At 45.9% G+C, this 16,692-nt stretch overlaps 1 protein-coding gene across 2 annotated transcripts in view; it reads left to right on the top strand.

The window, feature by feature from the left end:
• Positions 1-16,692, top strand: part of LOC118360521 (low-density lipoprotein receptor-related protein 1-like) — a 260,259-nt gene that overhangs the window by 213,273 nt on the left and 30,294 nt on the right. For both annotated transcript variants that reach the window (XM_052484956.1, XM_052484955.1), the window contains exons 66-73: positions 759-878; positions 1,110-1,232; positions 1,732-1,857; positions 2,164-2,280; positions 12,238-12,344; positions 15,533-15,665; positions 16,115-16,237; positions 16,494-16,616. In XM_052484956.1, the coding sequence (XP_052340916.1) occupies positions 759-878; positions 1,110-1,232; positions 1,732-1,857; positions 2,164-2,280; positions 12,238-12,344; positions 15,533-15,665; positions 16,115-16,237; positions 16,494-16,616 (972 nt within the window). The remainder of the gene's footprint in view (positions 1-758; positions 879-1,109; positions 1,233-1,731; positions 1,858-2,163; positions 2,281-12,237; positions 12,345-15,532; positions 15,666-16,114; positions 16,238-16,493; positions 16,617-16,692) is intronic.

The raw sequence follows: 16,692 nt of genomic DNA, 5'->3' as shown, positions 1-16,692 counted from the left end.
TCTCTCGTCTTTCTGACACGTCTTGTGTCTGTCATCCTCTGTCGTCTTTCTGACACGTCTTGTGTCTGTCATCCTCTGTCGTCTTTCTGACACGTCTTGTGTCTGTCATCCTCTGTCGTCTCTCTGACACGTCTTGTGTCTGTCATCCTCTGTCGTCTCTCTGACATGTCTTGTGTCTGTCATCCTCTGTCGTCTTTCTGACACGTCTTGTGCCTGTCATCCTCTGTCGTCTTTCTGACACGTACCTTGTGTCTGTCATCCTCTGTCGTCTCTCTGACACGTCTTGTGTCTGTCATCCTCTGTCGTCTCTCTGACACGTCTTGTGGCTGTCATCCTCTGTCGTCTCTCTGACAAGTCTTGTGTCTGTCATCCTCTGTCGTCTCTCTGACACGTCTTGTGTCTGTCATCCTCTGTCGTCTTTCTGACACGTCTTGCGTCTGTCATCCTCTGTCGTCTTTCTGACACGTCTTGTGTCTGTCATCCTCTGTCGTCTTTCTGGCACGTCTTGTGTCTGTCATCCTCTGTCCTCTTTCTGACACGTCTTGTGTCTGTCATCCTCTGTCGTCTTTCTGACACGTCTTGTGTCTGTCATCCTCTGTCGTCTTTCTGACACGTCTTGTGTCTGTCATCCTCTGTCGTCTTTCTGACACGTCTTGTGTCTGTCATCCTCTGTCGTCTTTCTGACACGTCTTGTGTCTGTCATCCTCTGTCATCTCTCTGACACGTCTTGTGTCTGTCTATGTGTGATTGTTCTCCAGATATCCACGTGTGTCTGCCCAGTCAGTTCAAGTGCTCCCACCCCAGCCGCTGTATCCCGGGAATCTTCCGCTGTAATGGACAGGACAACTGTGGAGAAGGCGAGGACGAGACGGACTGCCGTGAGTCAACACCTCCTCTTTTTCCTTCCTATCTCCTCATCTGCATGCTTTATTGCATGTTATACATTTAGTATGGTGATGCTGCTGTGTTGCACATGGTCTCTATGTAAAATAGATTGTATTTCAGAGAGACTAACCTCGATAGATGAATGTTAAATAAGAAATATACTGTTGTTATGGGTTGCTCTCTCCAGTCAGTAACAGTCGTCTGTCTGTTCTCGCTCCCTCTAGCCGAGGTCACCTGTGCGCCCACCCAGTTCCAGTGTGCCATCACCAAGCGCTGTGTCCCTCGTGTCTGGGTGTGTGACCGTGACAATGACTGTTTGGACGGATCGGACGAACCAGCAAACTGCAGTAAGACACCGCTCCTTTGTTTCAGAGGACTATTCTAGAATAATGACAGACATGAATATCAAGTTCAATATCCATGTTGCAGTAGAATACCTGTTTCTGCTAACATAACAAACTATTTTTATTTTTTCACCTTTATTTAACCTGGTAGGCTAGTTGAGAACAAGTTCTCATTTGCAACTGCGACCTGGCCAAGATAAAGCGTAGTAATTGGACACATACAACAACACAGAGTTACACATGGAATAAACAAAACATACATAATGAATTGCAGATGCACTAGATCTTTCAGACCTCATCAGATCCTCCTTCCACTTTATACTCAGTCTGTCATCTGGCCTGTGATAAGCCTCAGTCAGTCCCCTCTCCTAACCCCCCCATCCCACCTCCTCTTCCTCTCCTCCCCCCTTCTCTCCCACTCCTCCCCTCTCCCACCCCTCCTTTCCTCCCCCCTCCTCTCCCCCTCCTCCCCTATCCCACCCCTCCTCTCCTCCCCCTCCAGCCCAGATGACGTGTGGTGTGGATGAGTTTCGCTGTAAGGACTCTGGTCGCTGCATCCCGGCCCGGTGGAAGTGTGACGGGGAGGATGACTGTGGAGACTCATCTGACGAACCCAAAGAAGAGTGTGGTGAGTGTTCTGTCTGTCACACAGGAAACGGAAAGCTCCAACAAGGGCTACAAAGCATTTCTCTGGATCCTCACTGTAGAATCTAGAGGACCGGTACAGCATCCATTACACTTTAATACAAAATTCACTCTCTCCCTCTCTGAATTCACTATAACAATCCTTGAGATTGCCAACAAGATCATATGTGTATTGTAGAGGGGTATTTATCTCCTCTATGAAGGTTCATGCTATAGTGTTAACCTCCTGTACGGTTTGTATGTACTGTGGTGTTATAGAGCTGAGGGTCTGACCCTTGTCTCTGTGTAGATGAGAGGACATGTGAGCCATACCAGTTCAGGTGTAAGAACAACCGCTGTGTCCCGGGTCGCTGGCAGTGTGACTATGACAACGACTGTGGGGACAACTCGGACGAGGACAAGTGTGGTATGTCTCTCTGTCATTCCTGTTACACGATCCTTGTGACCCCATATAAATTGTTTGATTATTGTGTGTTTGTTTTGCTTCCCAGTGTCTGTAGATGTTTTGTAACACACACTGAGACATTGTCATTTAGTTTGTCCTTACCTCATCTGTGATGTGTCTCACCTCATCTAATGTTTACCTTTCATTTCCCTCTCACTGACCTGTTGGCATGAGCCAGAGGTAGGTCTCCACTTTCAACCATCCCCATTTCAACCCAGCCCCTAATGTCACTCTGCTCCTCCCCTCCCATTGCAGTCATGTATATGTCTGATGCTGTCCATTTCAACCCAACCCCTAATGTCACTCTGCTCCTCCCCTCCCATTGCAGTCATGTATATGTCTGATGCTGTCCATTTCAACCCAGCCCCTAATGTCACTCTGCTCCTCCCCTCCCATTGCAGTCATGTATATGTCTGATGCTGTCCATTTCAACCCAGCCCCTAATGTCACTCTGCTCCTCCCCTCCCATTGCAGTCATGTATATGTCTGATGCTGTCCATTTCAACCCAGCCCCTAATGTCACTCTGCTCCTCCCCTCCCATTGCAGTCATGTATATGTCTGATTCTGTCCATTTCAACCCAACCCCTAATGTCACTCTGCTCCTCCCCTCCCATTGCAGTCATGTATATGTCTGATTCTGTCCATTTCAACCCAGCCCCTAATGTCACTCTGCTCCTCCCCTCCCATTGCAGTCATGTATATGTCTGATTCTGTCCATTTCAACCCCTAATGTCACTCTGCTCCTCCTCCCATTGCAGTCATGTATAATGTCCATTTCAACCCAACCCCTAATGTCACTCTGCTCCTCCCCTCCCATTGCAGTCATGTATATGTCTGATTCTGTCCATTTCAACCCAACCCCTAATGTCACTCTGCTCCTCCTCCCATTGCAGTCATGTATATGTCTGATTCTGTCCATTTCAACCCACCCCTAATGTCACTCTGCTCCTCCCTCCCATTGCAGTCATGTATATGTCTGATTCTGTCCATTTCAACCCAACCCCTAATGTCACTCTGCTCCTCCCCTCCCATTGCAGTCATGTATATGTCTGATTCTGTCCATTTCAACCCAACCCCTAATGTCACTCTGCTCCTCCCCTCCCATTGCAGTCATGTATATGTCTGATTCTGTCCATTTCAACCCAACCCCTAATGTCACTCTGCTCCTCCCCTCCCATTGCAGTCATGTATATGTCTGATTCTGTCCATTTCAACCCAACCCCTAATGTCACTCTGCTCCTCCCCTCCCATTGCAGTCATGTATATGTCTGATTCTGTCCATTTCAACCCAACCCCTAATGTCACTCTGCTCCTCCCCTCCCATTGCAGTCATGTATATGTCTGATTCCCATTTCAACCCAGCCCCTAATGTCACTCTGCTCCTCCCCTCCCATTGCAGTCATGTATATGTCTGATGCTGTCCATTTCAACCCCTAATGTCACTCTGCTCCTCCTCCCATTGCAGTCATGTAATGTCTGATGCTGTCCATTTCAACCCAGCCCCTAATGTCACTCTGCTCCTCCCCTCCCATTGCAGTCATGTATATGTCTGATTCTGTCCATTTCAACCCAACCCCTAATGTCACTCTGCTCCTCCCCTCCCATTGCAGTCATGTATATGTCTGATGCTGTCCATTTCAACCCAGCCCCTAATGTCACTCTGCTCCTCCTCCCATTGCAGTCATGTATATGTCTGATTCTGTCCTCAACCCATAATGTCACTCTGCTCCTCCCCTCCCATTGCAGTCATGTATATGTCTGATTCTGTCCATTTCAACCCAACCCCTAATGTCACTCTGCTCCTCCCCTCCCATTGCAGTCATGTATATGTCTGATGCTGTCCATTTCAACCCAGCCCCTAATGTCACTCTGCTCCTCCCCTCCCATTGCAGTCATGTATATGTCTGATGCTGTCCATTTCAACCCAGCCCCTAATGTCACTCTGCTCCTCCCCTCCCATTGCAGTCATGTATATGTCTGATTCTGTCCATTTCAACCCAACCCCTAATGTCACTCTGCTCCTCCCCTCCCATTGCAGTCATGTATATGTCTGATTCTGTCCATTTCAACCCAACCCCTAATGTCACTCTGCTCCTCCCCTCCCATTGCAGTCATGTATATGTCTGATTCTGTCCATTTCAACCCAGCCCCTAATGTCACTCTGCTCCTCCCCTCCCATTGCAGTCATGTATATGTCTGATTCTGTCCATTTCAACCCAGCCCCTAATGTCACTCTGCTCCTCCCCTCCCATTGCAGTCATGTATATGTCTGATTCTGTCCATTTCAACCCAACCCCCATTTCCCATTGCAGTCATGTATATGTCTGATTCTGTCCCCTAATGTCACTCTGCTCCTCCCCTCCCATTGCAGTCATGTATATGTCTGATTCTGTCCATTTCAACCCAACCCCTAATGTCACTCTGCTCCTCCCCTCCCATTGCAGTCATGTATATGTCTGATTCTGTCCATTTCAACCCAGCCCCTAATGTCACTCTGCTCCTCCCCTCCCATTGCAGTCATGTATATGTCTGATTCTGTCCATTTCAACCCAACCCCTAATGTCACTCTGCTCCTCCCCTCCCATTGCAGTCATGTATATGTCTGATGCTGTCCATTTCAACCCAGCCCCTAATGTCACTCTGCTCCTCCCCTCCCATTGCAGTCATGTATATGTCTGATGCTGTCCATTTCAACCCAGCCCCTAATGTCACTCTGCTCCTCCCTCCCATTGCAGTCATGTATATGTCTGATGCTGTCCTCAACCCAGCCCCTAATGTCACTCTGCTCCTCCCCTCCCATTGCAGTCATGTATATGTCTGATTCTGTCCATTTCAACCCAGCCCCTAATGTCACTCTGCTCCTCCCCTCCCATTGCAGTCATGTATATGTCTGATTCTGTCCATTTCAACCCAGCCCCTAATGTCACTCTGCTCCTCCCCTCCCATTGCAGTCATGTATATGTCTGATTCTGTCCATTTCAACCCAGCCCCTAATGTCACTCTGCTCCTCCCCTCCCATTGCAGTCATGTATATGTCTGATTCTGTCCATTTCAACCCAACCCCTAATGTCACTCTGCTCCTCCCCTCCCATTGCAGTCATGTATATGTCTGATTCTGTCCATTTCAACCCAGCCCCTAATGTCACTCTGCTCCTCCCCTCCCATTGCAGTCATGTCCATTTCAACCCATAATGTCTGCTCCTCCCCTCCCATTGCAGTCATGCTGTCCATTTCAACCCAACCCCTAATGTCACTCTGCTCCTCCCCTCCCATTGCAGTCATGTATATGTCTGATGCTGTCCATTTCAATGTCACTCTGCTCCTCCCCTCCCATTGCAATGTATATCATGCTGTCCATTTCTGCTCTGCTCCCCTCCCATTGCAGTCATGTATATGTCTGATTCTGTCCATTTCAACCCAGCCCCTAATGTCACTCTGCTCCTCCCCTCCCATTGCAGTCATGTATATGTCTGATGCTGTCCATTTCAACCCAGCCCCTCTGATATCTCCTCAGACAGTGACAGGTCAAAAGTAGGGCTTTTTTCTAAAATCAAGTATTGTAATTTCCTACATGACCACCTGAGGCCACTGTACTCAACAAAGTTGATGACTTATTTTCTAAGACGCTAACTTCTGGGACCTTCCCAGTTGTGCTGGGAGCACAATTGACCTAGCGCCGTCCGGGTTAGGGGAGAGTTTGGCCTGCTGGGATGTCCTTGTCTCATCACGCTCTAGCGACTCCTTGTGGTCGCCGGGCGCATGCACGCTGAAACGTGTCGCCAGGTGTACGGTGTTTCCTCCGACACATTGGTGAGGCTGACTTCTGGGTTAAGTGAGCAGTGTGGCTTGGCGGGGACGTGTTTCGGAGGACGCATGGCTCTTGACCTTCGCCTCTCCTGGAGTTGCAGCGATGGGACAAGACTAACTACCAATTGGGTATCGCAAAATTGGGGACAAAAAGGGGTAAAAAGTACAACAAAATGAAATAAAAATAAGCAGAGTGAAAGCACACAGCTATTTTACCAGTTTCAGTAAAGATGCAATGTTGTTTATCAGGCACCTAGGACATCTTCTATTGAATCTCTGGAGCTCTCATTTCACCATCATTGTTTGGCCTCCCTCTATGTGTCCCTGCTTGTGGTGTGTTGTGAGGTGTTGTGGTTTGTTGTGTTGTGAGGTATTGTGTGATGTTGTGTGTTGTTGTGAGGTGTTTTTGTGGTTTTTGGTGTGGGTTGTTGAGGTGTTGTGTTATGAGGTGTTGTGTTGTGAGGTATTGTGGGTTGTTGTGTTGTGTTGTGAGGTGTTGTGGTTTGTTGTGTTGTGAGGTGTTGTGGGTTGTGGTGTTGTGAGGTATTGTGTGTTGTTGTGAGGTGTTGTTGTGGTTTTTGTTGTGGGTTGTTGAGGTGAGGTGTTGTGTTGTGAGGTGTTGTGGGTTGTGGTGTTGTGAGGTGTTGTGGTTTGTTGTGTTGTGAGGTGTTGTGGGTTGTGGTGTTGTGAGGTGTTGTGTTGTGAGGTGTTGTGGGTTGTGGTGTTGTGAGGTGTTGTGTTGTGAGGTGTTGTTGTGGTTTTTGTTGTGGGTTGTTGAGGTGAGGTGTTGTGTTGTGAGGTGTTGTGTTGTGAGGTATTGTGGGTTGTTGTGTTCAAATCAAATGTATTTATAAAGCCCTTCTTACATCAGCTGATGTCACAAAGTGCTATACAGAAACCCAGCCTAAAACCCCAAACAGCAAGCAATGCAGATGTAGAAGCACGGTGGCCAGGAACCTAGTGTTAGGTTCTTATTTTCCAGAGTAAATAACTCAGACACTAGAGAAGCTTTAACCAAGTTTAATTCTTCCCAAAGGTTATGTACAGCTGTATTCATACAACCCAACACTTCTCCCATCCATATATATATATATATATATATATATATATATATATATATATATATATATATATATATATATCCCACATAAGACACTCCTCCTTCTCGCCTATCCTTATATGTTATGGTTTAACAGGAAAAGAGTAACAAGATACCAAACCCTTATTGGGGTGGACATTATAACAGAACATGGCCAAGATGTTCAAATGTTCATAGATGACCAGCAGGGTCAAATAATAATAATCACAGTGGTTGTCGAGGGTGCAACAGGTGAGCACCTCAGGAGTAAATGTCAGTTGGCTTTTCAGAGTATCTCTACTGCTCCTGCTGTCTCTAGAGAGTTGATTCCATAAAAATGGAGCTCTATAGGACAAAGCCCTGCCTCCAGCTGTTTGCTTAGAAATTCTAGGGACAATAAGTATGTACGGCAGGACTAAATTGGAAAGATAGATAGGAGCAAGCCCATGTAATGTTTTGTAGGTTAGCAGTAAAACCTTGAAATCAGCCCAGCCTTAACCTCTCTGGTACCTCAACAACAGCCAGTGAAATTACAGGGCGCCAAATTCAAAACAACAGAAATCCCATAATTAAAATTCCTCAAACATACAAGTATTTTACACCATTTTCAAGATAAACTTCTTTTAAATCCCGCCACAGTGTCCGATTTCAAATAGGCTTTACGGCGAAAGCACAACAATCGATTATTTTAGGTCAGTACCTAGTCACAGAATACCATTTCCGAGCCAAGGAGAGGGCTCAGAAAAGTCAGAAATAGCAATTCTATTAATCACTAACCTTTGATGATCTTCATCAGATGGCACTCACAGGACTTCATGTTACACAATAAATGTGTGTTTTGTTCGATAAAGTTAATCTTTATGTCCAAAAACCTCATTTGAAATTGGTGTGTTATGTTCAGAAATGCATTGTCTCAAACAAACATCCGGTGAAAGTGCAGAGAACCACATCAAATAACAGAAATACTCATCATAAACATTGATAAAAGATACAAGTGTTAAACATACGAATACAGATAAACTTCTCCTTAATGCAACCGCTGTGTCAGATTTCAAAAAGGCTTTATGGCGAAAGCACACTTTGCTATTATGTATTAGGTCAGCGCCTAGACACAGAAACCCATACAGCCATTTTCCAATCAAGGAGAGTGTCACAAAAGTCAGAAATAGCATTAAAATGAATCACTTACCCTTGATGATCTTCATCTGGTGGCACTCCCAGGTCACCATGTTAGACAACAAATGTTCGATAAAGTTCATCTTTATGTCCAAATACCTCTGTTTTGTTGGTGCATTTAGTTCAGAAATCCAAAGGCACAATGCGAGCTCTCAACACCAAGACGAAAAGTCAAAGTACAATAAAAGGTAGTAGAAACATCAAACGTCAAACGATGTTTAAAATCAATCCTCAGGTTGTTTTTGTCATAAATAATAAATAATATTTCAACCTGACAAAATCTTCATTAACCTCTTAAGTCGACCCTCTACTTTTTCGAACATTCTGTTAAAAATCACGCAACATTTCAGCGCCCTGCTTCTCATGCCAGGAATATAGTATATGCATTTGATTAGTATGTGTGGATAGAAAACACTCAGACGTTTATAAAACTGGTTAAATCACGGCTGTGACTATAACAGAACGTGCGTTTCATCGAAAAGCTCAGGAAAATCTGATCACTGAAAATTGGAAAATATATCAATGAGCCACTTGCATGTATTGTCTATGGGAAAGCAAATTACCTGGAGCCGAGATTGCAATTCCTACAGCTTCCACACGATGTCAACAGTCTTGTCATTTGCCTAGGCTTTGTTTCTTGGTCAAAAGAAGAAGAGACAGCTCATTTCTTCAGGTCTCCGACCGGATATTTTGGTTGAGATTTACCCGGACATTATTTCCAGACGTACAGCTATAGAATACACATCGCCTCGTGATCAATTTGATCGCTTATTAACGTTTACTAATACCTAAAGTTGCATTACAAAAGTATTTCGAAGTGTTTTGTGAAAGTTTATCGTCGACTTTTTTAATTTTAAACAATGACGTTACGTTATAAGACGCTATTTTTTTTCGTTGATCACACAGTCTTCATAGATCGATATCTAGGCTATATATGGACCGATTTAATCGAAAAAAAGGCCCAATAGTGATTATGGGACATCTTGGAGTGCCAACAAAGAAGATGGTCAAAGGTAATGAATGTTTTATATTTTATTTGTGCATTTTGTGTAGCGCTGACTATGCTAATTATTTTGTTTACGTCCCCTGCGGGTCTTTTGGGGTGTTACATGCTATCAGATAATAGCTTCTCATGCTTTCGCTGAAAAGCATTTTAAAAATCTGACTTGTTGCCTGGATTCACAACGAGTGTAGCTTTAATTCAATACCCTGCATGTGTATTTTAATGAACGTTTGAGTTTTAACGAGTGCTATTAGCATTTTGCGTAGCGCATTTGCATTTCCAGATGTCTAGATGGGACGCCTGCGTGTCAGGTAGGAGCAAGAGGTTAATGGAAAAGGTAAACCATGCCTAAAGACTGGTCACATGTTGAGGAAGCCATAGAGACCGTGAACCGTGTCCTAAGTCTTTGCATGGTGGATAGGCTTTCAATGGAAAAACAGCCTTTCAAAATAATAGTACTTCCTGGTTGGATTTTCCTCTGGTTTTCGCCTGCCATATCAGTTCTGTTATCCTCATAGACATTATTTTAACAGTTTTGGAAACTTTAGAATGTTTTCTATCCAAATCCACTCATTATATGCATATCCTAGCTTATGGGCCTGAGTAGCAGGCGGTTTAATTTGGGCACGCTTTTCATTTCCTAGCACGCTTTTCATACCCTAGTGAAGTTAACATGAAGCCAGTGTAGAGAGGCTAGCACTGGAGTAATATGATGTTGTTGGGAGGTGGTGTGTTGTGAGGTGGTGTGTTATGATTTGTTGTGAGGTGTGTTTTTGTGGTGTGTTGTGATCTGAGGTGAGGTGATGTGTTGTGAGGTGCTGTTATGTGTTGAGGTGGTGTGTTGTCTTTTGTGAGGTGTTGTGGTGTGTTGTGAGGTGCTGTGGTGTGTTGTGAGGTGCTGTGGTGTGTTGTGATGTGTTGTGAGGTTTTGTGGTGTGGTGTGAGGTGATGTGGTGTGTTGTGGTTGGTTGTGAGGTGTTGTGATGTGTTGTGGTTGGTTGTGAGGTGAGGTGTTGTGTTGTGAGGTGTTGTGTTGTGGTGTGAGGTGCTGTAATGTGTTGTGAGGTGTTATGAGGTGTCGTGGTGTCTTTTTGTGAGGTGTTATGAGGTGGTGTGTTGTGATGTGCTGTCTTGTGGTGTGTTGTGAGGTGGTGTGTTGTGGTGTCTTATGAGGTGTTGTGGTGTCTTATGAGGTGGTGTGTTGTGGTGTGAGGTGCTGTGATGTGCTATGGTGTGAGGTGTTGTGAGGTGGTGTGTTGTGAGGTGTTGTGAGGTGTTGTGGTGTGAGGTGCTGTAATGTGGTGTGGTGTGTTGTGAGGTGCTGTAATGTGGTGTGGTGTGTTGTGAGGTGCTGTAATGTGTTGTGCTATGAGGTGTTGTGTTGTGGTCTGTTGTGTTGTGGTGTGAGGTGCTGTAATGTGTTGTGATGTTAGGTGTTGTGAGGTGTGGTCAGTTGTGATGTGTTGTGGTGTGGTGTGAGGTGCTGTATTGGGTTGTGAGCTGAAATGTTGTGTTGTGAGGTGTGAGGTGTTGTGAGGTGTTGTGGTGTGAGGTGCTGTAATGTGTTGTGGTGTGGTCAGTTGTGGTGTGTTGTGAGGTGGTGTGAGGTGCTGTAATGTGTTGTGATGTTAGGTGTTGTGGTCATTTGTGGTGTGATGTGTTGTGGTGTGAGGTGCTGTAATGTGTTGTGGTGTGGTCAGTTGTGGTGTGTTGTGAGGTGCTGTAATGTGTTGTGATGTTAGGTGTTGTGGTCATTTGTGGTGTGATGTGTTGTGGTGTGAGGCGCTGTAATGTGTTGTGGTGTGGTCAGTTGTGGTGTGATGTGTTGTGGTGTGAGGTGTTGTGGTGTGAGGTGCTGTAATGTGTTGTGCTATGAGGTGTTGTGGTGTGTTGTGTTGTGGTCTGTTGTGTTGTGTTGTGAGGTGCTGTAATGTGTTGTGATGTTAGGTGTTGTGGTCATTTGTGGTGTGAGGTGGTGTGTTGTGTTGTGTTGTGGTCTGTTGCGTTGTATTGCGAGGTGTTGTGAGGTGCTGAAATGTGTTGTGGTGTGAGGGTAGGTGATGTGTGTTGTGGTGTGGTCAGTTGTGGTGTGGTGTGGTCTGTTGTGAGGTGCTGTAATGTGTTGTGGTGTCTTATGAGGTGTTGTTGTGTGTTGTGGTCTGTTGTGGTGTGCTGTGAGGTGTTGTGTTGTGGTCTGTTATGAGGTGCTGTAATGTGTTGTGGTGTGAGGTGTTATGAGGTGTCATTGTGTGTTGTGGTGTCTTATGAGATGTTGTGGTGTGTTGTGAGGTGATATGAGGTGTCGTTGTGGTGTCTTATGAGGTGTTGTTGTGGTCTGTTGTGGTGTGCTGTGAGGTGTTGTGTTGTGGTCTGTTATGAGGTGCTGTAATGTGTTGTGGTGTGAGGTGTTATGAGGTGTCATTGTGTGTTGTGGTGTCTTATGAGATGTTGTGGTGTGTTGTGAGGTGATATGAGGTGTCGTTGTGGTGTCTTATGAGGTGTTGTTGTGTGTTGTGGTCTGTTGTGGTGTGCTGTGAGGTGTTGTGTTGTGGTCTGTTATGAGGTGCTGTAATGTGTTGTGGTGTGAGGTGTTATGAGGTGTCATTGTGTGTTGTGGTGTCTTATGAGATGTTGTGGTGTGTTGTGAGGTGATATGAGGTGTTGTTGTGGTGTCTTATGAGGTGTTGTTGTGTGTTGTGGTCTGTTGTGGTGTGCTGTGAGGTGTTGTGTTGTGGTATGTTATTTGTGAATTTGGACTTTTACTAAAAACAACACGTATTTGGAAGCCATTTCCAGCTAAGCTATACAGTATAATGTTTGTTATGTGAGACCTGTGTTGCTGTATCTTTGCAGTCCCACGGCAGTGCTCAGAGAGTGAGTTTGCCTGTACCAACGGACGCTGTATCGCCGGGAGGTGGAAGTGTGATGGAGACCATGACTGTGCTGACGGATCTGATGAGGTAACACACCTGACTCAACCATAGCAACATATCTGAGTTAGACACATGTGTAATAGATAACACTACTGACTCATACTGTAGGAGAGAGTGGGGTAAGTTGAGCAATTCTTAACATTCAGCATCACTCCGTCAAGGCAAATATTCAAACAAAGATATCTACATATATTTCAGGATGGTGTGTACACCTGGAAATAATCTGAATTAATGTAAATATTACAGTTTTGAAAACATAGCTTGTCCCAAAACAATTGTCTCTTGGCACAACTTATTCCCGTGTATGAGGTAAGTTTAGCCGCAGGACAGGGTAAGTTTAGCCGCAGGACAGGGTAATTTTAGCCACAGGACAGAGTAAGTTAAGACACAGGACAGGGTAAGTTTAGCCACAGGACAGAGTAAGTTAAGCCACAGGACAGGGTAAGTTAAGCCACAGGACAGGGTAAATTAAGCCACAGGACAGGGTAAGTTAAGCCACAGGACAGGGTAAGTTAAGCCACAGGACAGGGTAAGTTAAGCCACAGGACAGGGTAGGTTAAGCCACAGGACAGGGTAAGTTAAGCCACAGGACAGGGTAAGTTAAGCCACAGGACAGGGTAAGTTAAGCCACAGGACAGGGTAAGTTAAGCCGCAGGACAGGGTAAGTTAAGCCGCAGGACAGGGTAAATTAAGCCACAGGACAGGGTAAGTTAAGCCACAGGACAGGGTAAATTAAGCCACAGGACAGGGTAAGTTAAGCCACAGGACAGGGTAGGTTAAGCCACAGGACAGGGTAAATTAAGCCACAGGACAGGGTAAATTAAGCCACAGGACAGGGTAAATTAAGCCACAGGACAGGGTAAATTAAGCCACAGGACAGGGTAAATTAAGCCACAGGACAGGGTAAATTAAGCCACAGGACAGGGTAAGTTAAGCCACAGGACAGGGTAAATTAAGCCACAGGACAGGGTAAATTAAGCCACAGGACAGGGTAAATTAAGCCACAGGACAGGGTAAATTAAGCCACAGGACAGGGTAAATTAAGCCACAGGACAGGGTAAATTAAGCCACAGGACAGGGTAAGTTAAGCCACAGGACAGGGTAAATTAAGCCACAGGACAGGGTAAATTAAGCCACAGGACAGGGTAAATTAAGCCACAGGACAGGGTAAGTTAAGCCACAGGACAGGGTAAGTTAAGCCACAGGACAGGGTAAATTAAGCCACAGGACAGGGTAAATTAAGCCACAGGACAGGGTAAGTTAAGCCACAGGACAGGGTAAGTTAAGCCACAGGACAGGGTAAATTAAGCCACAGGACAGGGTAAATTAAGCCACAGGACAGGGTAAATTAAGCCACAGGACAGGGTAAATTAAGCCACAGGACAGGGTAAATTAAGCCACAGGACAGGGTAAATTAAGCCACAGGACAGGGTAAATTAAGCCACAGGACAGGGTAAGTTAAGCCACAGGACAGGGTAAATTAAGCCACAGGACAGGGTAAATTAAGCCACAGGACAGGGTAAGTTAAGCCACAGGACAGGGTAAGTTAAGCCACAGGACAGGGTAAATTAAGCCACAGGACAGGGTAAATTAAGCCACAGGACAGGGTAAATTAAGCCACAGGACAGGGTAAATTAAGCCACAGGACAGGGTAAATTAAGCCACAGGACAGGGTAAATTAAGCCACAGGACAGGGTAAATTAAGCCACAGGACAGGGTAAGTTAAGCCACAGGACAGGGTAAATTAAGCCACAGGACAGGGTAAGTTAAGCCGTCTACAAATTTCTGTGCTGAATGAAATATTACCACTGCCTTCTTTATTTCTCTAATTCCCAAACACAATTCAACACAATTTTGTCTTTAAATTGTTCAAATTGTAACAAACACTTTAACTTGTTTTAAACATTTGTAACATCGGCCAGGCCCTGTTGTTACTTCATATCCCAGTGAAAATGCCTTGTATTATACCTGGGAAGAGAACACTTCAATTTGCTCAACTTGCCATTGGCTCAATCATTGGCTCAACTTACCCCATGGCCATCGGCTCAACTTACCCCATGGCCATCGGCTCAATTTACCCCATGGCCATCGGCTCAACTTACCCCATGGCCATCGGCTCAACTTACCCCATGGCCATCGGCTCAACTTACCCCATGGCCATCGGCTCAACTTACCCCATGGCCATCGGCTCAACTTACCCCATGGCCATCGGCTCAACTTACCCCATGGCCATCGGCTCAACTTACCCCATGGCCATCGGCTCAACTTACCCCATGGCCATCGGCTCAACTTACCCCATGGCCATCGGCTCAACTTACCCCATGGCCATTGGCTCAACTTACCCCATGGCATTCGGCTCAACTTACCCCATGGCCATTGGCTCAACTTACCCCATGGCCATTGGCTCAACTTACCCCATGGCCATTGGCTCAACTTACCCCAAGGAAAACATTTTGACTACACTAGCCCACACAGCTACAAGGATGCACTTTCCTGCTAGGTCTAGGACCTCAAATTGAAGCAATACGGCACGAGGGGGTGTGTTATATGGCCTATATACAACGGCTAAGGGCGGTTCTTATGCGCAACGCGGAGTGCCTGGATATAGCCCTTAGCTGTGGTATATTGGCCGTATATCACAAACCCCCGAGGTGCCTTATTGCTATTATAAACCGGTAAAAAGTCATGTTTTGTCATACCCGTGGTATACGGTCTGATATACCATGGCTTTCAGTCAGTCAGCATTCAGGGCTCGAACCACCCAGCTATATGTCTATAATGAAGCTCAATGATCTACTTCGTTTAGTATACAAGCATCATGAAACCTCAAACACAATAAATGACACAATATCCCATTTTTTGAACCTAACTTATTTACCTTTTTTCCCATGTGGTTTCTTCCTTCACAGACTCCATGAAATGATGACCTCTTCAGTGAATATTTGGTCAAATTATAAATTATAGGGTGGCTCAACTTACCCCACTCTCCCCTACTAACAACCTCTCTATGTTATCGGTTGACCTGAGTGGTTAAGTGTGTGTGTGTGTGTGTGTGTGTGTGTGTGTGTGTGTGTGTGTGTGTGTGTGTGTGTGTGTGTGTGTGTGTGTGTGTGTGTGTGTGTGTGTGTGTGTGTGTGTGTGTGTGTGTGTGTGTGTGTGTGTGTGTGTGTGTGTGTGTGTGTGTGTGTGTGTGTGTGTGTGTGCTTGCTCCTCAGGACGGCTGTGACCTGAAGTGTGACACTGATCAGTTCCAGTGTAAGAACGGCCACTGTATCCCCAACCGCTGGCGCTGTGACGCAGATGCTGACTGTTTGGACGGCAGCGATGAGGAGAAGTGTCACATTGCTGGTGAGTGTGTTTGTGTCCCCATGTGCCTTGCTCATGCTGGTGTTTGAGATGGCCACAGTACTAAAAGGGAGTGGTTATACTGAGATAAAACATCCTTTTTTATTTATCCTTTATTTAACTAGGAAAATTTGTTCAGAACAAATTATTATTTACAATGATGGCCTACCCCAGCCAAACCCTCCCCTAAGCTGGACAACACTGGGCGCCACCTTATGGGACTCCCAATCACGGGCGGTTGTGATACAGCCTGGAATCAAACCAGGGTCTGTAGTGACGCCTCTAGCACTGAGATGCAGTGCCTTAGACCGCTGTGCCACTCGGGAGTCCTCTATGTTTATTAATTGAGAGGGATTCTGGAGATGTGCAGCCTGTAGATCCTGCCTGTGATCTACCGGAACAGGGTCAATAATGGGTAACCTACTGTTCTTCTTCCCCTCTCCCTGTCTCAGTTGAGAGACACTGCCCCCTGGATGACTTCCAGTGTAACAACACGCTGTGTAAGCCCCTGGCCTGGAAATGCGACGGAGAGGACGACTGTGGAGACAACTCGGACGAGAACCCTGACGAGTGCAGTGAGTAGTGACATCAGATCCTGTGACATCATATCCTGTCTACTAGTACCCTTTTCACAGTACCGAGCTGAACTGACTTGTACTGTGCTGGCCTAGTTACTCATCCATCATGATGGGAAGGACAATGTGAAATAAAATATCAGAGCCACCACAGTTCAGGTGGAGTTGTCACGATGGTCTGAAAATGGTATGCATCCTAAAGCCTGTTCTGAGTTCTAACTCCTTGACTCCTAACCCCTCTTTCTCCTTCCCTTAGGGAGGTTCCAGTGCCCCCCCACAAGGAATTTCCGCTGCCAGAACGACCGTGTGTGTCTGAAAGTGTCCAAACAGTGTGACGGAGTTGACAACTGCGGGGACAACTCTGATGAGCTCAACTGCCGTGAGTTTCCTGTGCTGCTGGCCTTTAGCACACACCAACACAAGGCTGTCTCCTTGATGAGCTGTTTGTCCCTGTG

Source organism: Oncorhynchus keta, chromosome 28 (assembly GCF_023373465.1).
Source record: "Oncorhynchus keta strain PuntledgeMale-10-30-2019 chromosome 28, Oket_V2, whole genome shotgun sequence".
In the NCBI taxonomy this organism is placed as follows: Eukaryota; Metazoa; Chordata; class Actinopteri; order Salmoniformes; family Salmonidae; genus Oncorhynchus; species Oncorhynchus keta.
The sequence above is the reverse complement of the archived record's forward strand: the minus strand, read 5'-3'. Positions and strand labels throughout refer to the sequence as shown.